The sequence below is a fragment of the Schistocerca gregaria genome, chromosome 3 (assembly GCF_023897955.1).
Source record: "Schistocerca gregaria isolate iqSchGreg1 chromosome 3, iqSchGreg1.2, whole genome shotgun sequence".
Classification (NCBI taxonomy): domain Eukaryota; kingdom Metazoa; phylum Arthropoda; class Insecta; order Orthoptera; family Acrididae; genus Schistocerca; species Schistocerca gregaria.
Window position 1 is genome coordinate 355752064 of NC_064922.1, and position 22123 is coordinate 355774186.

Sequence of the window (22123 nt, forward strand, 5' to 3'; positions counted from 1 at the left end):
ACATGGTGACTGTGGGTGAACACCACATATTATTATTACGGCTTGTTTTTGTGCAATCAATACTTTCTTTCTAAGTGATGTGCTACACCAGAAAATAATTCCATAAGATGTTATTGAAAGTAAAGACGCAAAATATGTCATGAGATTGAGTGATTTTTTCCAAGATTAGCAGTTACCCCACTATGAAGAGCAAAAGTAGCTGAATTTAATTGTTTGAGAAGCTCAGAACTATACTTCTTCCAGCTCAAGTTTTTATCTATACATACAACAAAAACATTTGGAGCATTGTATCCTCTTTGCTGACTCTTGTTCATATCTTCATCAATTGTTGGTGTGAATTTATTTGTTGTACAGAACTTTAGGAGGAATCCATTTTCTGGGAATCACTATATAATTCTTTGGAAAATATCATTTATCACATATGCTGTTGCTTTCTCTCTAATTAGATTTATCATAACACAAGTATCATTTGCAGAAAGCACCAGTTCTGCTTGTTGAATGTAAAGTGGTAGGTCATCCACATTTTTTTATGTGAACCAACAAATTCAGTGTGGCTAACACTGGCATGGTGACAAAGAAATGCATAAGGGTTGCATTCATCATTTTACCCTTGAAAATGTCCAGGGGGGCAAAATTAGCTAATAGCAAAAAATTGTGAAATAATGGATTTATTTCAAAATTAAAATCACTTAATTTCAGCTGTTTCTGCTCTTCATATAATTGCTAATCTATTCAGGACAACGAATTACCTGGAGAAATTTGCAGTGGCTGTGGATCCATGTATACAGATATTTGATCCTTCTACCATCGTTTTTTACATGGTTGTTTGATGTTCTTTTTGAGTGGCTTATGTGCAAAACTATTTTCAAGTAATTATGTGATGTTATCATGGAATAGATATAATTTTGTGTCAGCATTTAATTTGTAATAAACTTCACCCCAGATCATCTCTAGTAAACTACTTTTAAAAACATTTGTTTTTGAGTCATTAATTATTTTAAATGAGTTCCACCGAGGAGTATCAATACCATAAGGCACTATCTTATTTATCATTACTAACTGTGTCTCATGAGCAGCAGAGCATTTGTTGCTAGGTATACAGTTTTTCCTTGCTTTGAGCATCATCTATCAAAGAAACTATTGTCTGTTAGGGTCCAACTGTCTTTATCCACCAGTGTTGGAAATGTAGCCACTATATCAGATTTTAGGATCCAAATAAGATTTCCAAATTGCTTTCCTTATCAGAATCCTTTAAAAAATCATTGAAATCACTACAGCCCATAATCTGCTTGCTGCTGTCAAACAGATAGCATTGTAAGTAACCCAAATTCCTCATATAAATAGTTCAAAATATCTTGGGGGGACTTAATTCATAAGCATGCACTTCTATGTGGTGATAACTACAAAATCTACCTGTCTAAGTTTTTGAATTTGTGTCATGTCATATGTGTGTAAAAAAATTCTCCTTTTCTCATGAGTAAGACACTAGAGTGTAATTTATTTAACTTCTCTAACCCTATGGTTATGTGGTGCTCAGGTAGGCACAGGACATCTATATTTTCAGAGCTCTCTACATTTTTCCAAACAGACAAGAAGTTCTTCTGCATTATTATTCAGTCCTCTAATATTCCAATGAAATAAGCTAACCTTATTTTTCTGTGCATTCTTAAAGCATTTTTGTGAGCTGTTCTGTCATTTTAACTTCTTTCATAACAGGATGCTTGAACCATGATTCTAACATAAAAAAAGGTACCTCTCTGACACCAGCAATCACAGAGATCTTGCCTTATGTGATGGTGGCCCTCTGTACATTTTCTCCAAGAAGCTCAGCTAACTTATCTTCCCCTCTCTTACTCAGATGTAGGCTGTGTCTAGTACATCCGCCATATGCTAATTGTATCAGCACTGCACTCATAAGAGATTTCATTTCAGTCAGCAGCAGCCTGATCAACTCAGTATTTACATGGCTCATAGCGATGTAAAATCAGGGCTGATCACAGTGCTGCAGGACCTACACAAAACACACAATCATGTGTGTAGTTGCTACTCCTATTTCAACCAGGTCATTAATTTCTGTCTTTAGCCAGGCTCGCTGCTCCATCTACTACGATAACCTGACCCTCTTGTCAAAAAGATAACATAAACTTTATATATTGTTTCCTTGTTATAAAAATTAAAATGTGATGCCATCATCAAATGAAAATTAAGAATGTTTTGGAACAATATTGTGAAAATAAAACACACACACACGACTGCAGTCCCAGGCAACTGAGGCCTCAGTGTGTCCGCGTGTGATTGCTGTCCAATTCTGATGAAGGCCTTACTCACTGAAAGCTATTATTTGTGACAGTTTTTTTGTTGTGCCTATCTGTGACTCAGCATCTCTTTTCACAATATTGTTACAATCAATCCTGGATTTTCAATTGTTTGAATGTTTTGGAATTTTGATTTAAGACCCAATTTAAATATTTAATACTTGGATTATAAACTGACACAACAAGTTTAACGTCATTTAAGGTTTTAGTGTGTACTCCATCCTCTAGACTTTGTAACGAACAATAAATTCTTGAAAGATGATTATTTTTATAGCTATGCAGATTTTATTAGATTTTGTGCCAGTGCTGTAATATTTTAGAAGGCTTTTCAGTTTTTTATATAAGTTGTGATCATTATCAAATTAAACTGAGTTTTATCTACAGTTAAATTACTCCTCAACCTATTATTTTTTAGATATTTGCATGTTGCAAACGTGGTTATAATTACATTTCATTAGCAACATTCTTTTCTTTATTAATCATGAGAAAATAAACTGAACATTATAAAATTATACAGGTACTGATCTCAAAGGCAGTATTATTATGTTTATTTTCTTAATTTATGGTTTTCATAATCCAACAATTGGGTGTGCAAACGATTAGTGCAGAACCTGATCCACAGCAAAGAGTAATTACTATCTGATACATGGTCCAATTCAATATTGAAGTATGCAATATACTGTCTACAACTTTATACTCTGTATCTATAATGACAATTTAGTCCTCACTAATTAACTAACATCCATGTAATGCAGATCTGCATTTCAATATAATATCATCTTTCATTGTAACATTTACATACGTGTTTCAGATCCAGACTTATTAATGTTGTGAATCTACAAAACACACAATCAGTATCAATACATAAAAATAAATAGACATAACATTAACAATAGCTGCATGAACCTCCTTTGATTACAGGTCATTCTGTATACAGAAACTCTGGATGTTGTTGGTGAATTTATTGGAGAGCAATTGGGTGCTTATTTTGGATATGCAATTTGCATTGCTGATATGAATGGAGACAAGACTGATGATATTGTGATTGGAGCACCACTTTACACTCTTCCTAACAATGAAGGAAAATATGAAACAGGACGCATATACGTTATTTACCAAGAAGCAGGAATGGTAGTGTGAACTTTCTTTTTCATCTTGCGTAAAACTGGTAAACTGATTCCTTTACAGTTATTTTGGTAATTTTTCAATCCCTGTAATAAGTGTTTCATAAATCATCATTTGGCTAATTGAACCTCCCACAGTACTTTAAAGTTCTTACTTGATTTCAAAGCTGCTTCTTATTCAAACAGTATTTTACACTGAAACATGTTGTCTCAGTACACACAAATAAGTTTTTAGGTAAAGGTTTTTTTACTTCTTTGGTTACAATATCTTTATTATTCATAATCTTTGTTGATATATAATGTTGCAGAACAGATTTACCAAAAACCATTGGCGTGATGGTGTGAATTCCAAGTCAAGATTTGGTTTGTCTCTAGCATCAATTGGAGACATTAATAAAGATGGATATGGAGGTTTGTGCCACTTACAGACAATATTTTAGTCTTATAATTTATTCCATTCATACACGAAAATAGTAAATAAGAGAAACCAAACTCTGTGGTACCAATAGACGGCTTTAATTGATTTAAATAGATAAACAAGAGAACTAAAAATCACATAACCAGTAAAGTAGTGGCAATGTATGTCATTCTTGAATCAAGAGGTTCATTTCATGAAAAGTGAGAATTTATTTTTCCAAAAAAGTAGTAATCAGGGACTCATATACATTATATTGTTTGAGAAACATTTGTACTACCTTTCCTATCCTTCTAAATAGCATACATCAAAACTTTTACTTAATGGTCTGATATTTACAGCAAACTGTTGAACTTTTTAGGAACATGTAATAGTAACTGCATTATCTAAAAATAAAGTGACATATTTTTTAAAACAGAAAACTCTTTATATTCATTTAAAGGTTAATTAGTGGCAGGCTTAGCAGCTTATAATGAACTAGGATTTATAAGGAAGAGTCACTTAGCATGTCTGTAAACTAGAATAAAAGACAGACTACTTCTTTTATTAAATACTGATTTGTTAAAAATTACAATCTTCTAATACTATTATTACATAAACAAATCATTCATAAAAAACATCTGATTAATCCCTGGATGAAAAACAAAGATAATGAATTATGTTTAAATTAAACATAAAGCGTGTTACTGTTGTTTTATTGGAAAATGCCACATTTAGCTGATGATATTTCAAGCAATTTGAATCAGTTGGATGACACAAATAATAAATTGTATCAGTATTTCACACAACAGAAATTAAAAAATTATTCTTTTCATAAAAGTAAGAAGAGAAAAGTATAGGGAAAAGTATCAATTTTCTATGTATATAGAAAGGTATAGTAGGTTCATACATAATATGTGAATAAAAACTATTTTTTCCTATGCCAAAACAAAGTGAACATAGGTGTGGCTGGAAAAAAATGTGCAACTTGTTTCATTCATTTCAATTCTTGTTAAGGAATTTTCAACTGTTTAGTGAATAGGACAATTTTAAGTGTGTGTATTGCTTTTGCCATCCACTGTTCTTCTCATAGAGCACTGGGATCCTAGAACTGTAGTCATTTTTAGACCAACCTCCTGTATACAGGAGTGAGAGTTGTGATAGCTCTTTGTAATCTTTTCTTGGATGACTTCCATCTTTTAGAACAATTTGGGTGTAGTTAACCATCTTAACGTATTGTTCTTCTAGAAAGCCTTGACTAGAACTTTCCTCACATGGCATTGTTGTATATGACTTCTTATCAAGTGAACCCCACAGACTTTGGAATTTCTGAAAAAAGGACTACTTGATGGTATGCCACAACACTCAAAGTAAACAACATTAAAGTTTATCTGAATTCCGTTTCAATTCTGGTACATGTCCCTTAGATCAGTCCTGTACTAGATGCTATAGTACCAAAAGATACATAGATGATATTGCCACATAGACAAAATCAGTCCACTTCCCCAATGACTAGTTCAGCCAACTATTCATCAATACCTTTCAAGGCAACAGGTATGCCACCCAAATGTTCAAAATCTATGCCACTCGCTAGAAATGAAACTCTTATCTTCCATATTTTGACACTCCCATAGGCAACTAAGGCAACGGCTTACTATACCAGTGCAATTGAGGAGGAATTGATTTTCTTTGTTGTTTTACTTCCATCGATTGCCCAAGCTTGGTAAACGCTAGCTAGAGATATGGAAATTTTTGAAATACTCTATGTCATCAAAAGTATCTAGGCACTCCCAAAACAAACATTTTTCATATTAGGTGCATTTTGCTGCCACCTACTGCCAGGTACGTCATATCAGCGACCTACATCTACATCTAAATCTACATTTATACTCTACAAGCCACCCAACGGTGTGTGGCGGAGGGACAGTAGTCATTAGACATTGTGAGAGAAAAGAATGTGGTGTTACATAGAACTCACAGACTTCGAATGTGGTCAGGAGATTGGGTGTCTGTATACAAGATTTCCACACTCCTAAACATCCCTAGGTCCGCAGTTTCAAATGTGATAGTGAAGTGGAAATGTGAAAGGACACATACACCATAAAAGCGTACAGGCCGACCTCGTTTATTGACTGACAGGACAGGCTGTTGAAGAGGGTCATAATGTGCAATAGGCAGACATCTATCCAAACCATCACACAGGATCCACTGCAAGTTCTATGACAGTTAGGCAGGAGGTGAGAAAACTTGGATTTCATGGTTGAGCAGCTGTTGGTAAGCCACACATCACACTGGTAAATGCCAAACAATGCCTTGCTTGGTGTAAGTATAAACATTGGTTGATTGAATAGCGGAAAAACATTGTGTGGGGTGACGAATCATGGTATACAATGTGGCAGTCCGATGGCAGGGTGTGGGTATGGTGAATGCCCAGTGAACATCATCTGCCAGTGTGTGTAGTACCAACAGAAAATTTGCAGGCAGTGGTGTTATTATGTGGTCATGTTTCTCATGGAAGGGGCATGCACCCCTTGTTGTTTTGCATGGCACTATCACAGCACAGGCCTACATTGATGTTTTAAGCACTTTCTTGCTTCCCACTGTTGAAGAGCAAATTGGGAATGGCGATTGCATCTTTCAAGAAGACTGAGCACCTGTTCATAATGCATGGCCTGTGGCAGAATGGTTACATGGCAATAACATCCTTGTAATGGACTGGCCTGCACAAAGTCCTGACCTGAATGCTATAGAACACCTTTGGGATGAAACTTCCTGGCAAATTAAAATTGTGTGCCGGACCGAGACTCGAATTCGGGACCTTTGCCTTTCGCTGGCAAGTGCTCTGCACCTTTGGGATGTTTTGGAACACCAACTTCATGCCAGAGCGCACCGACTGCCATCAATACCTCTCCTCAGTGCAACACTCAATGAAGAATGGGCTACCATTCCCCAAGAACCCTTCCAGCACCTGACTGAACATATGCCTGCAAGAGTGGAAGCTGTCATTGAGTCTAAGGGTGGGCCAACACCATACTGAATTCCAGCATTACTGATGAAGGGTGCCACGAGTTTTTAAGTCATTTTCAGCCAAGTGTCCAGATACTTTTGATCATCCATAAAGGAGACACGAGTGCCTGATCAATAGGTTTTAACCTAGGATTTGAACATAACATTTTTGTTGCTGGAGGCAAAATTCAGCCTCTTCATCACTAGATGATAATGGAGATGAGTCTTCCAGTGTAACTGTCTTACTGATTTCAGTGATAGCTTTATAATCTTTATTCTTATTTGTATCTTTTTTTCCCTTCTTTTATATACATAGTTCTTATTTTCAAAGCAAAAACCTATCTGCTCTTTGTGACCTAAGAAATTCTTTATCTTCTGGTGATACGGTAGTCATATCCATCACATTTTGCTGAGAAACATCAAAAAATTCAAAGAGATTACCAATCGAAATCTGCTGTTTCACATTTGCTTTATCCATGTTTCTTGATTTCTCTTTATCCAGATTTTGGCTTTCTTTGAACAGCTACTGTACAGCGTCACAGATATTCTCCTCCATCTTAACAGGGGTATTCGCTTTGTTCCACGCCTCCTGTAGTTTAGTGCTGGTAGATTTAGTAACATCTGAAAGTGTTTCTTTCAGTCCTGTGTGATGGTAAGAAAAAAGGAACTGAAAGCATCTGGTCCATTGAAAGGAGCTGCATTCCTGAAAGCTCAGCACTTGCACTTTTCTAGCAGCTAAATCCCTCTTTTGGTTCTCATTTTAAAGTTCAGTTACCTGCAAAAGACAAAAGCCCACCAGCGCAAAGCACCTCAATTCTAGAAATCTCACTAGATTGAGATAAAAGTTATCAATGTATGCAACCCTAAATATTGCCAATCATCATCATCATTTAAGACTGATTATGCCTTTCAGCGTTCAGTCTGGAGCATAGTCCCCTTATCAAATCCCTCCATGATCCCCTATTCAGTGCTAACATTGGTGCCTCTTCTGATGTTAAACCTATTACTTCAAAATCATTCTTAACCGAATCCAGGTACCTTCTCCTTGGTCTTCCCCGACTCCTCCTACCCTCTACTGCTGAACCCATGAGTCTCTTGGGTAACCTTGCTTCTCCCATGCACGTATCATGACCCCACCATCTAAGCCTGTTCTCCGTGACTGCTACATCTATAGAGTCCATTCTCAGTGTTTCTTTGATTTCCTCATTGTGGACACCCTCCTGCCATTGTTCCCATCTACTAGGACCTGCAATCATCTTAGCTACTTTCATATCTGTAACCTCAACCTTGTTGATAAGGTAACCTGAATCCACCCAGCTTTCGCTCCCACAGAAGAAAGTTGGTCGAAAGATTGAACGGTGCACAGATAACTTAGTCTTGGTACTGACTTCCTTCTTGCAGAAGTGAGTGGATCGTAGCTGAGCGCTCACTGCATTAGCTTTGCTACACCTCGCTTCCAGTTCTTTCACTATGTTGTCATCCTGTGAGAATATGCATCCTAAGTACTTGAAACCGTCCACCTGTTCTAACTTTGTTCCTCCTATTTGGCACTCAATTCCTTTATATTTCTTTCCTACTGACATTACTTTCGTTTTGGAGATGCTAATCTTCATACCGTAGTCCTTACATTTCTGATCTAGCTCTGAAATATTACTTTGCAAACTTTCAGTCGAATCTGCCATCACAACTAAGTCATCCGCATAGGCAAGGCTGCTTATTTTGTGTCCACATATCTCAATCTCACCTAGCCAGTCTATTGTTTTCAACATATGATCCATAAATAATATGAACAACAGTGGAGACAGGTTGCAGCCTTGTCTTACCCCTGAAACTACTCTGAACCATGAACTCAATTTACCGTCAACTCTAACTGCTGCCTGACTATCCATGTAAAGACCTTTAATTGCTTGCAAAAGTTTGCCTCATATTCCATAATCTTGTAGAACAGACAAATACTTCCTGCTAGGAACCCGGTCATATGCCTTTTCTAGATCTATAAAGCATAGATACAATTCCCTGTTCCACTCATAACACTTCTCCATTATTTGCCGTAAGCTAAAGATCTGGTCCTGATAACCTCTAAGAGGCCTAAACCCACACTGATTCTCATTCAATTGGTCCTCAACTAATACTCGCACTTTCCTTTCAACAATACCTGAGAAGATTTTACCCACAATGCTGATTAAAGAGGTACCTCTTAGTTGTTTTTCTGTTTCCTTGTTTAAAGATTGGCATGATTACTGCTTTTGTCCAGTCTGATGGAACCTGTCCCGACTCCCAGGTCATTTCAATTATCCTGTGTAGCCATTTAAGACCTGACATTCCACTGTATTTGATGAGTTCCCACTTAATTTCATTCACCCCAGCTGCTTTACTGCAATGCAATCTACTGACCATTTTCTCCACTTCCGCAAATGTGACCCTATTTCCATCATCATTCCTATCCCATTCTACCTCGAAATCTGAAACATTGCTGATTGTATTTTCACCATCATTCAGCAACTCTTCAAAATATTCCCTCCATCTGCCCAAGGCATCCACAGGATTCACCAGCAGTTTTCCTGACATGTCCAAAATACTTGTCATTTCCTTCTTACCTCCCTTTCAAAGACTGCTAATTACACTCCAGAATGGTTTTCCAGCAACTTGACCCATAGTCTCCAATCTGTTTCCAAAGTCTTCCCAAGATTTCTTCTTGGATGCTGCAATTATCTGTTTGGCTTTGTTTCTTTCATCAACATAACTTTCTCTGTCTACCTGAGTTCTAGTATGTAGCCATTTTTGATACGCCTTCTTTTTCCTTTTTCAGGCTGCCTTGACTGTGTCATTCCACCAAGCTGTTTGCTTCATCCTACTTTTACACACTCCTGTTCCAAGACATTCTTTAGCCACTTCTAGTACTGTGTCCCTGTACCTTGTCCATTCCTTTTCCAATGACTGTAATTGACTACATTCAACTAACTGGTACCTTTCTGAGATCGCTGTTATGTACTTGTGCCTGATTTCCTTATCCTGAAGTTTCTCCACTCTTATCCTCCTACATATGGACCTGACCTCCTGCACTTTCTGCCTCACAATCCCAATTTCACTGCAGATTAAATAATGATCAAGTAATCAAAGAATCCCCTGAATACGTGTGTGTCCCTCACAGCCTTCCTGAATTCCTGATCTGTTATTATATAGTCAATGACAGATCTGGTTCCCCTGCCTTCCCAAGTATACCGGTGAATGTTCTTATGTTTAAAAAAGGAGTTTGTGATTACTAAGCCCATACTGGCACAGAAATCCAAGAGTTGTTTCCCATTCTTGTTGGCGTCCATATCCTCTCCAAATTTACCCATAACCTTTTCATACCCTTCAGTTCGATTTCCAATCATGGCATTAAAATCACCCATGAGCAGAACACTGTCCTTGTCCCTTACTCTAACAACTATGTCACTGAGTGCCTCATAAAAACTATCCATCTTATCTTGATCTGTCCCTTCACAATGCGAATATACTGACACAATCCTAATTTTCTTGCTAGACACTGTCAAATGTATCCACATCAGTCGTTCGTTTACATACCTTACTGCAACTACGCTGGGTTCCATTTCTTTCCTGATGTAAAGCCCTACACCCCATTGTGCTATTCCCGCTTTGACTCCTGACAGGTACACCTTGTATTCTCCCACTTCCTCTTCTTTCTCACCCCTTACCCGAATGTCACTAACAGCTAAAACGTCCAGCCCCATCTTACTTGCAGCCTCTGCCAGCTCTACCTTCTTCCCAGAGTAGCCCCCATTGATATTAATAGCTCCCCATCTCATTACCATTTGTTTGCCAAGTCATATCTTAGGAGTCCCTGGTTTGTCAGTTAGAGGTGGGACTCCGTCACCTCCAAAGGTCCGAGGCATTTTGCTCTGATTGTTGCCAGCATCATATTTAAAGTACCAGGGAAGCAGGTTGCTAGCCTTACTTGCCCCGAGTCCCATTGAGTTTTACCTCTAACGGTTGAGGGACTAACCGGTGGATTTGGTAGTTTTTGCCATATGAGCACAAAGGTGACCACAGATCAGAATATGTCCGAGATGCCCAGCCTTATTCCAAAGTAACTGGTATCCCGACTGTCAGGGCCACTCATACGTTGCCCATGGCTCATGAACTAGGACATGACTACAGGAACCCACACCATGAACCACAAGTTTTCTTGAAATCTGGCAAGACTCAGAATCATATGAAAACCTACAAAATTTTTAGAGTTTAATATTGACTTCCACCTTGAGCAAATTGAATGTTATTATCATGTTCTGTCATCAGATTGTTGTGACAGAATTTGTTGTATCTTTTTCCTGAAAACAGTAGCTCATTGGAGAGACTTTTAACATAAAATTCTGATTTATTACAACATTTACTTCATTTAAATAGCTATATTTTTCTTTCTCCTAAACATAAAAAATAATTTCCCCCCCTTTACAATCATTTTGATCATTGGTTTTTATTTATTAAGCTAATCTATATTTTCAGAGGGTTACCATGATTAGTTAAGAATATTCAAATTGAATCGCCTGACTTGGCAAATTGTGGAACAGGACCTTTGTTCCTCTGATAGCTATGACCTGTTGAAGGAAAGATCCTGGCAGTCACGTAACATGATTTAAGAAGTTATCAATCAAGACAGTTAGACAGAGATTTGAACTCTGCTTTAACCACCACACCAGCTCACCCAAGCAGATAAATTACACAAGTATCATGCAGCTGTGTATCTGTAGAGACTATATTTATGACAAAATATTTCTATAATGCCGCAATTCCTCCTATTCTGTAGAAGAATATCTGTTAGTGTAGCATGTAAAAATGCTGGTAAGAAATTACTTATTCACATCTGTATATTAAAAAACAGTTTGCTTGTAGCCATGCTTACAAATTAATTTGTTATTTGAATGTACACTGACTCATTCCTCATAATAGTGATTTAACATATAAACAATCCATAGAATACAAAACTGACTGACCGTTAGGCCATGTCAAAAAAGTAGGGAAATGTTGCTAAACGTGCTGAGCCACCACACAGAATGAAAAACATTTTAACGCATGGTTCCTTTTAACTCCATTTAACTTTTTTTCCTTTCTTTTCAGCTGTCTTCTAATTAACTTATTTTGAGAAACTTTAAGAACTGAAACCATAAAACCCATTGTTTCCTTTTAATTATGTGCATTGGCATATTTTCAGTTTTATCTGTAGCTAGTTCTTCAACTGAATATTCTAGTAATACAGTTTATTAATTTTTTCACAATAAAATTGCAAAATATCTGATAAAAATATAGTGATTTATTACCTCTGGTGATTTACAGATATTGCTGTTGGTGCTCCATATGATGGTCCCAGAGGTGGTGGAGCTGTTTATATTTATCATGGATCAAATGCTGGCATCATGAAAGAAACTTCTCAGGTGATATATGGTGAAAACATATACAATGGAATCACAACATTTGGGTTTTCTGTTACTGGTGGGGTTGACCTTGACAACAATCAGTATCCTGATATTGCTGTTGGTGCTTATGACGCTGACGTGGCTCTTTTCTTCAAGTAAGTTTTTCCCTTTTTTTATAGACTTTCCTTCTTCTGAATAAAATGTTTGCCATTCTTGTTAAGAAAGAAGTCTACAAACATTGTTATGTAGACATAGAAAATGTTGATGAAAGCTATGTACTTGAATTTAGCAAAACTTTGTTTCATTTACTGCATTTGTTCTTCAGAGGCTCAAAAAATGTGTTGTACTATAATTTTTATTATTTTCAAGAAAATACAGAGAAAGCATAAGGTTCCATGCATCTGTAATTCTGTAATACCCATCACAAAAAAGAATATTTAGGGATCTGGAATTGCATGATGAGTACATTAATTAAGTCAAGCAGCTGTATTATTAAACTACTACACTGACTTGTTAAGAATTACTTGTGCTTAATGCAACAAAGTTTAATATAGTAAAATTCATATTACAGTCTCTGCATTTCCTGTTATATGAAGTGGTTGCTCTCTCTCCTAGTAATTCCCAACTTGCATCTCTGCCTTCATCACTGAGTAGCCTTCAGTTTTTGAATGGTTTTTCACATTAAAAGTACATGTTTCCTTGCCCTGAGTAAAAACTGACTAAACTTTGCTTTCTAGACACATTAGAAACTTCATTTTGAAAACATTTTTTAAGTTTGTCCAGAAGAACCCCAGGTTATTCTTAACCTTCTTTTATTTCTATTGCTGTACATGCAGAACATTGAAGAAAGAAACTTCCCATCATCCTCCTATTCCTCTAGAAATCTGATGTTTTGATGCATACTATCCATATGATTGATAAACTGCCATAACACCTCATTGCCAAGTGACCAAATTAAAATTGTATAATCTTTATACTGAAAAAGCAGGATGGACAGAGGAGGAGGGAACTGTTTCCAGTGTTCATATTTCGAAACTCTCATTGAAGATGTCGGTAATAACTGATGAGTGAAACACCCATGACTGTTCCATCTGTCATTTCAAAATTTTTGGCACACAAGTGATATGGAGTCATCTAGGTCTGTCAAAACAGTTTGACAGTTTTATGTGTATGAGTGTTACCTAGTGTCATTCATGTGACAGGCCTGACAAAGACATGACTGGAATGTTGAAACTGGTTGCCTAATAAAACAATATCAAAATAACAGCTGTTGGTACAGTATTATTACATTTCATCAACCAGCTGCTGTCCCACACTCCTGCACCAAAGATGGAGTTACATTCACTTACATAACATTGGTCAAACGAGCATACTGAAATTTACAGAATCAACAGCATATACCAGCTGTCTGAAAGACAACAATATTTAAAAGTACTGGAAAAGCAGGAAGTGTTGCAATTTAATGTATGAACAAATCATGACAGTCCTTTCCACCACATGGTTTCAGAACAGGTAAACAAATAACAACCTGAACTTGATACTAATTTCACAAATGGGAATGAACAAAAGATACTTGATGTGACACAACAGGCCCCAACACTTATAAGAGACCACAAAACTGACAAACAGCTCATGCACAGTAGGCAACACTTAACAAAACTCAATAAACGACATGCACATGATGCAAGCGACACTAAAAAACAAGGAAGACAATGCCTTACAAACCACAATGACTGACAGAACAACATTGATCATATGCATGATCGACCTCTTGTAGCCTCAGCTGAGAACCATACTGATGTACTCCACACTCCACACTCACCAGTGAGGAAATGGCAAATGATGGCTTAGACTCATTGATGGTGACTCCACATAATCCACCTGGGCATCATATTCAGTACACAGCATGGAGGTAATGACAAGACCATAGCTTGCATCTGATACCCATTACTCCACAACAATCTTGCAGGTGCTGACCTCTATGCACAACACCAAGAACTTGCAGACAAACAAACAGCTTGAATTCAAAGTTCACAGCTCAGAGCTGCCCCAGTTGCTCAGTAGTCATGGCCACAACTCCAATACACAGGCTGGCTGCTTCACAAGACACTCCAGCTGATACTTCCTCCCCACCCCTACCCCATCCCCCATGTGTTCCACCCTCATTCCTGGGTCGACTCACAACTGAAAGTGCACACCAGCCAGTGCTGATTCACTTCCACCTCAGCCAGTGATAAAAAGCACCACAGCACACTTGTGACACACCTTTCTGACACAACTGCCAGAGACATGCTGGCACAGCTCAATAAACTGTGCCATTAAAGAACATTGTGACCACCTTGGAGCACACACAAATTTGTACCTGAAATGTAACACTCAGAAGAATGTTTTACAGATGTCTGAAAAACCATTAGAAACAAAGGAAACATATGTCCTGGTTGGAGGGGGGAGGGAGGGGGGTGGGCGATAAATCATTTGGTTGAGCTGAGAAAGCCAAATATAAGCAAGTCGATGTCATGATTCTAAAACCTGGGTGCTTGCTGACAGCCACAAGCTCAGCACTTAGGCCATGTCAGTGTCTCTGCAACTGTGACCCAGGTAACAGCTGGTGTTTTGAGATACTTTGATGATACTTGGCAGGATGTGTGTGTGTGTGTGTGTGTGTGTGTGTGTGTGTGTGTGTGTGTGTGTGTGTGTGTGTGTGTCCAATAACAAGGTCTGCCTTGCCATGCATAGCACATCACCACAGCTGTGCTTCAAATTGGCATCCATTGTGTATTGGCTTCCACCACAATGCTGTCACCGTCCTTCCCCCATCTCGAAGGGATGGCCAACTGGAAGTCCAGCTGCAGCCTGTATGAGCAGGGGCTGAGCTAACGTCCTTTCAGTGCTGAGTCTCTGAGACCTGTCAGCACAAGCCTCTACCCTCCAGTCACTAGTCTGGGACTCAGTCCCAGGCAACACAGCCACCTAGTGCTGGGCTGAGTATTTCCTCAGTCCATCTGCATTTATGAGTGCAACAGCACTACCAACTGATACAGCACAGGGCTGAACGATGTGCGGCTGGTGAGGTTGCCTCTGAGCCTTAATGATGCCAGTGCTGACACTGGCACATCATTGCCTGCCATCATTGCCTGCCATCATAGCCTGGATGCACCGACCACCACCATCCACCTTCTCCTGTTGCTGCTGTGTCTACATCTATTGAACTCAACAATTAATAAATTATTTGTCACCACTGACTGTGTACATCTTCTACACCTACTCTGCACCTTCACCAGAGAACCACTCACACACACCCATTCCCAGTCCATAACCCTTACAAGTGGTGCCACCAGTGACCACATCATCCTCTACACATTTATAACATCCTTTCAGAATACAGTCCACAACACGTAAGTCAGCCAAAGGAAAATTCCAAAAAAGTATTACCCCATAATATCCAATACACTGGTAATGAACTAGAAGCCAGAAAAAAGAATAAAATCAGGCATATTGTGCATCACAAAACATGGGCTAACTGAAATCAGGTAGGTAATCTGGCAATAAAGGTCTGTGTGTTACCCAGTTACTTCTGTAGAACTAAACATAAAGACAGTAAATTGTGAAATTAACTATAGCTGAAGGAAAAGACTTTGAACCTACTGGTGTAGTGACAGGTGACTTAAAGAGTGTTCTGTGTGTAAAGATCACCAGATGGCAAGATCAGCACTTTTCTGAAAAAAGCTAACTTACTAGAATGATTATGAAAAGAAAGGTTATTTTAACTTAGAAAAATGTTCAAAATGAGGCAAGATTCTGAAGCACTGTTAACACATTATAACATGGAGGCAACAATATCTGTACCAACAAGACAGACTTTCAAAGTCAGACAGTTATTGACAAAATCATTGCTAATATTATTAGGTGTGACCATGAGTCATGTGGTGTCAAACAGAGGTATCTGATCATCATGGACAGCTGATGTGCTTTTACCAAACTAATGACGTATTATCAGAATCCAATCAAACAACCCAACAAATCAGGTTCATCAGTGACCGAAATATTAAGATATTTAGAACAATATCGCATAGGGAGATCTGGAATGAAAGTTACTGTACCTGTGTGTAAATTAAAAGTCTGATGCATTTATTATAATAAATAAATATCATTTCAATGACACATTCTCCATAGTAAAGAGACAAGAAAACCTGCAGAATCAAATTCCATAGATTACCAGTGAAATATTAGAATGCCATAGCAAGGTGCAGGAAGTGAGATAGAGGGCAAACCTGAAAACTATAAAACATTCAAAAGTAGTACAGAAAAATGACGAGAGGCAAAAGCAAGAGCAATTATCAGTGCCATAATGAATTCAAAAACAAGATAAAGGTAGCTTTGAATGTTAATGAAAATAGACACCACAATGGTTACAGATGGTATGGTAGAGAAGTGGCAAACATACTCAATGATAATTATATAAATGTCGCAGAGAATTTAAACTTTGGAAGAAAATTCCAAAAAGAAGGTTTCTAAGTTATAACAAAATCATATGGAATAAGTTCTTGAAACAACTCAAAGAAGATGAACCAAGGAAAATTATACATTAAATAAACTCTAAGAAATCAACTAACAATGATGAAATATTGAATCACATAAGAAAGTTAATAAGTGAACAAATAGTCACACCATTACTGTACATAGCAAACAGCACTTTCAGAGATGGAATTTTTCCAAAGAAAGTGAAGAAAAGCACAATTTTGCCAGTGTAGAAGAAAGGGATAAGGATAAATAGAGTGGGCAGGTGGCAGGTGGGAAAGGAAGAGGAGAGCATGAGAAGTCTGACAGAGAGAGGGAGATTTGGGTATGAGAGAGTGAGGAGGAGATGGATACATAGAGGGGGGGGGGGGGGGAGAAGAGATGCATGCAATGTATGTGTTAAACATGTACGCAAAAGAAGCTGCTGGGAAAAGGCTAGTTTATCTTATAAAAAGTCTTCCATAAAGATGCTGTGGACTTTTTACTTTCTTGATTACTGTTTGCAGGGACTGCTGTAATATGATTGTTCTTGTTTCCTAGTAAAATTTCACGAGACCTGTTTAACTTATTAATATTTATTTAATTTTAGGTCAAGACCGGTAATAGTGATGGATGCCAGAGTAACACTTGGTCCTGAGTCTAAGGTTATAAGCCTTGAGGAGAATAATTGTACATTAAGAGATGGTACAATGACCACGTGCACAACTGTTACAATGTGCTTTAAATATAGTGGCATTGGTGTTGATCCTCAGCATGGTAAGTAGTTTATCATAAATAATGAGAAGTAGGCAAGAGGAATGGGCAGAGAGGGGAGAGGGGTCTGGAAGAGGTGAAATGTGATGTAAAGGTAAGAGGAAATTAAATTAAACTGATTAACTGAGAATCTATAGTGGAAATGTTTGTCACCATTCTTAGGGAAAGGATCAGGTGATACGAGAATTTAGGAGCACTCTGTAAAGATGTTAGCGAATAAGCCAGCATGTTTATAATAGTTGGGGTGGACAGTAACATTGACAGAGATCTAGAGTGCAATGTAGAGTGTGGTGTGTTAAGGATAACATTAACATTGAGACAGACAAGTGTTGAATTTGTAAGTGTTCTGCAGTGGCGTAGCGTGGTTGTAAAGGTTGGGGAGACTCTACATTTATTATAGGTAGACAAAATAGTACAATAAACAATAATTTAAACAAATTAAACAAAATGCATCAAATAAAACAACAACTACTACTACCACCACTACCACCACCACTAATAATAATAATAATAATTAATAATAATAACTAACTTGTTCAAGAAATGATGACAAATTTGTAGAACTCCAGCAGCAAGATGAGAAGCACTTATATTTTCTTGTATACAAGTGCAATGCGCCTGTCTTTTCTTTCCATGAATGAGTCTATAACTCGGTCTACAAAGATCTGATCACTGGATAACTCTCAAAGTAGTGCTCAAACACGACAGCCGGGTGTTGGACATTGAGTTCTTTAAATAACTCTTCACTCATTTGAGAGTACTGATGCTTCGTTCACTGCCTGCTGTAGTTGCAGGTAGGGTCAAAACCAAACACAGGAACTTCGTTGTATCTTCGTAAACAGTGTCTAAATCATTGTTGACAATGTACTTTAAGAGTATTCTTGGAGATAAGCGTTTTTCCACATCAGCGTATATGTTACACAGTTCACTTTCAAGTTGTCCTTGTTTGAAAAATGGGCACTGTTCTAATAACTGAAGCAGTTTCAATTTTGGAAATTCTTTTTGATAGTTCAGGAAACACTTTTCGTTCTAAAGTTCACAAACTGAATTTGAGGAAACTCTTGAAATCTTCTTTCCATCTGAACAATTTGAAAATCCAATATCTCGTAAGTTAGTGCCCTGAGAGATGTCTTTTGACTGTCACGGAATGATAAGTTGCCATTCAAACACAAACTGCATTTAATGCATTCATCAACGAATGTTTCCGTTCTTAATTGCCGTAAAGTTTCTGAAAAAAGTTCTTATTTTGTCATGGCAAGCAGTTATACTGACAGATTTTGACTGAAGAATTGAACAACATAAACAAAGCAGCCTTTGTAGAAACAAAGCAAGTAGTAGACAAACATAGGATCATCCATCTGTCGTTTCATTCTCACAGCACAGGTCAAAGATTCTGGGTCCCACTGAAAGTCTGTATCGTCAATTGTATAATTAAAAACACTATATAGCTCTGAGAAATGACTAGATATTGTTCAAACTGCTCTGGAATGAAAGTTCCAGTGAGTGTTTTTTGCATGTGGCAGTTTAAATCCTTTCCTTAGCAATACAGTTCGTTTTGATGATTTGCTGAAAAACAAATGGAATGCAGTAAAATCACTTACAAACATGCGTACTTGTCGTATGATTTTGGAAGCATGTAACAGTACCAAAATCAGTTGGTGTGCGTAACAATGAATAAACAGCACATAGGGACAGAATTGCTTCACCAATTGTTGTAATCCTTTTTTTCTCTGCCCGCCATTACGGAAGTGTCATCATATGTTTGACTATCCACTTTTCTTTCCACATTCCATTCTTTCAATACTGCATGAATAATGTTTGACAAACCTTCAGCAGTTTTATCTCCAGAAAGATCATAATATCCAACGAATCTTTCCTCAATTTTGTCTGCAATACAGTATCTGAATATTATACTCATTTGACTCTTGCATGACACGCCTAATATTTCATCAGCTTGAATCAAAATGAAATTGCAGTTCTGAATTTCAGATCTTATTTTCTCATTAACTGTCAGAGTTATTTCTATTACATCATTCTGTATATGTGGAGAAGTTTCTTTAAAGTTTGAAGATGATAACAGATGGTCTTGGATTAACTGCTCTCCTTGAGCTGGTAAATTCAACAATTCCAGACAGTTATCTTTGTAGCTGGAGGATTCATCCTCTCAATGGCCTCGAAAGGCTAGTTCTTGTTTACAAAGAATTACAACTGCCTGACTAATACAAGCCAATACTCTCCTGTTGTATGCAACTTGTTCGTTGTATTTTACTGCTGTCAGATGAGCGGCTTCAGAAAGGGCGTTCTCAATTCTACTTTTGTCCAATAACTGAAATGATTCTTTGTCCTACAGGTGACATTTTGATATCTGATGCTTTGGTGCTTTTCGGTCAAAGTTCTTTATTGTACAAATGCCCTCGTTGCACCATTCCTTTTCACCACCAAACAGAAGACATATATAACAATATAATCTGTTATTAACTGTATTCGCAGTCAGCCAAGTATACTTTTCGTACCAGGCTGTCTGAACAGTGAGTTTTTCTTTGGCTTCACTTAAAACTACACTGAGTATTGGAGTAGGTTGTTTGTCCTTCAATTCACACTTTTTTTCGTATGGTATGTTAATGTAGAAAAAGGCGTTTTTAATAAAAATTCTATAAGGTGTTCAGTTGCTCACACACTCATGTTGGCGACACAACGAAAATATGCACTAAAATCACACAAGAATGACTATGAACACAAACCGCTCAACTGTTCACTTCTGTGTTAAAAGCCAGCGTAGAAGCGGCAGAGACTAGTCTCGATACCTGCTAGCAAGTGCAGCGCACCGGCCTTCGTGGAAGAGGGGAAGTGGAGGGGGCACAGGCGCACACAGCCAGATAAGGGAAGGGGGGCAGAGACTGAGAGCAGTCGAGTCTCAAGCAGGCAGATACACCAATATAAAAGGTGCGGCACGGGCCATGAGACTGATGTCTTCGCACATTTAGAGCTCTTAGCAGAAAGTTATTTATATTTTTGTTATGAATTACTATTGAATCTTTTTTAAGCAAGAATACAGGGGAGACTAAGTCACAAAGTCTCCCCTTACGCTATGCCACTGGTGTTCTGAACCATTGTGATTGAACTGATTTGGATTTTCTGTCAGGAAATTTAATTTGGAGTTGGAATGGCTGCTTATGTCAGTTGCAGGGTCACACACCATTGTGGTTCTTGTTGATTCTATCAGTAGACGTGATTATATTAGACTTGGCCTTCCCCTCAAGAGGCTAGGGGAGGAAATCTGGCTGGGCAAGTAGCAAAAAACGTAATAGTGAGACCCACTGTCATGAGTGGAAAAATATGAGGGATTATAGGTGCCAGAGCATCTTTTACAGGGTTAGGAGGCCAGAATAAAACCAAGTTTTAAGAGAGCTTAGTAGTGAAACAAAGATTCTGTTTGAGAAGAAATTAAACAGTGTAATTGTAGAATACTATATCTGAACGAACAGCTGTTAGTTGAAAATTTTTGTTGATGGCAAGAAATTTTTTTCCACCTAATTATATTTAGGCCAGTGTAAAATGTCACCTATCCCAATTGCATGAGAATATTCGAGGCCTGAGCGATTAATCAATGAACTAGTAATTTACATCGATAAATTAGATTTGATATAATCTGCCTCTCTGCCATCATGTGACCACTAGTATAACAGGGTTTAGGTTAGCATCTTACTTCTGTAGAGCTGAAATGGAGACAGGAGAAACTGCCATAATCATCAGCAATTATCATGCACTTAAGAACACAGATACTAATAAATTTTCCTTAGTACAGCATATGGTACCATGTATGGCAGAAATAGAATTTCATAACAAATTCTTTTTAACAGTAAACATATGCTGAGCACCCGCAGGAAATTTTAATCTGCTCATAAATCTCCTTCAGGTGAAGATGACAGGATTGACACTCATCAAAACATCATATTGTTTCAATGAACTCACTCATCATTGGACCCTAGACCTTTATATTAGCTCTGATGTTGATGCCATAGCTCATTACCCAGCATACTACAAAGAATGGAAGAGAATAATACAGACATTGAACCAAATGTATGATAAGATAAAGATAATCACATTGGGTAATAAAATAACGCAATATGGGGCATAGGGAAGAAAGCTTTAAAAGTGAATGGTACATTGTAATGAAAAGGATAGTTGCTAGTCACCATATAGAAGAGATGCTGAGTCATAGAAAGGTACAACAAAGAGTGTTCTTTAGAATTTAGTAACATATTAGGTTGGTCATGTAACCAGTCACTTATCAGTGGAGCAGTTTTTGACTGGGTGAAATATGCTTTACAGTGAGATTATCATCGTGTCAAAACAGCTGCACCCTATCAGCAGTGTAGCTATGCAGCAAGAAAGGTTCCATGACAGGAAAGCCATTTGTAATTGAGCCTTTGCTTGGGTGATTATGTTGGTTAATAAGTGTAGAAATATGTTGGGGGGCATCAGACTATGCTGCGTTAATGCCGTAACTGTAATGGAATGGTTGTGTAAAGAGCTTTCACATGTAACTGAATAGCATACATGTTATACAGGATGACTTGCAAAGCCTTAGCATTTACA

The 22123-nt window shown here is 37.7% G+C and overlaps 1 protein-coding gene across 1 annotated transcript in view; it reads left to right on the plus strand.

The window, feature by feature from the left end:
- The window catches only part of LOC126356154 (integrin alpha-PS2-like), a 372087-nt gene that overhangs the window by 304097 nt on the left and 45867 nt on the right, over positions 1 to 22123 (plus strand). Inside the window, exons 8-11 of the mRNA XM_050006898.1 lie at positions 3237 to 3446; positions 3748 to 3850; positions 12174 to 12408; positions 17361 to 17527. Of these exons, the coding sequence (XP_049862855.1) occupies positions 3237 to 3446; positions 3748 to 3850; positions 12174 to 12408; positions 17361 to 17527 (715 nt within the window). The remainder of the gene's footprint in view (positions 1 to 3236; positions 3447 to 3747; positions 3851 to 12173; positions 12409 to 17360; positions 17528 to 22123) is intronic.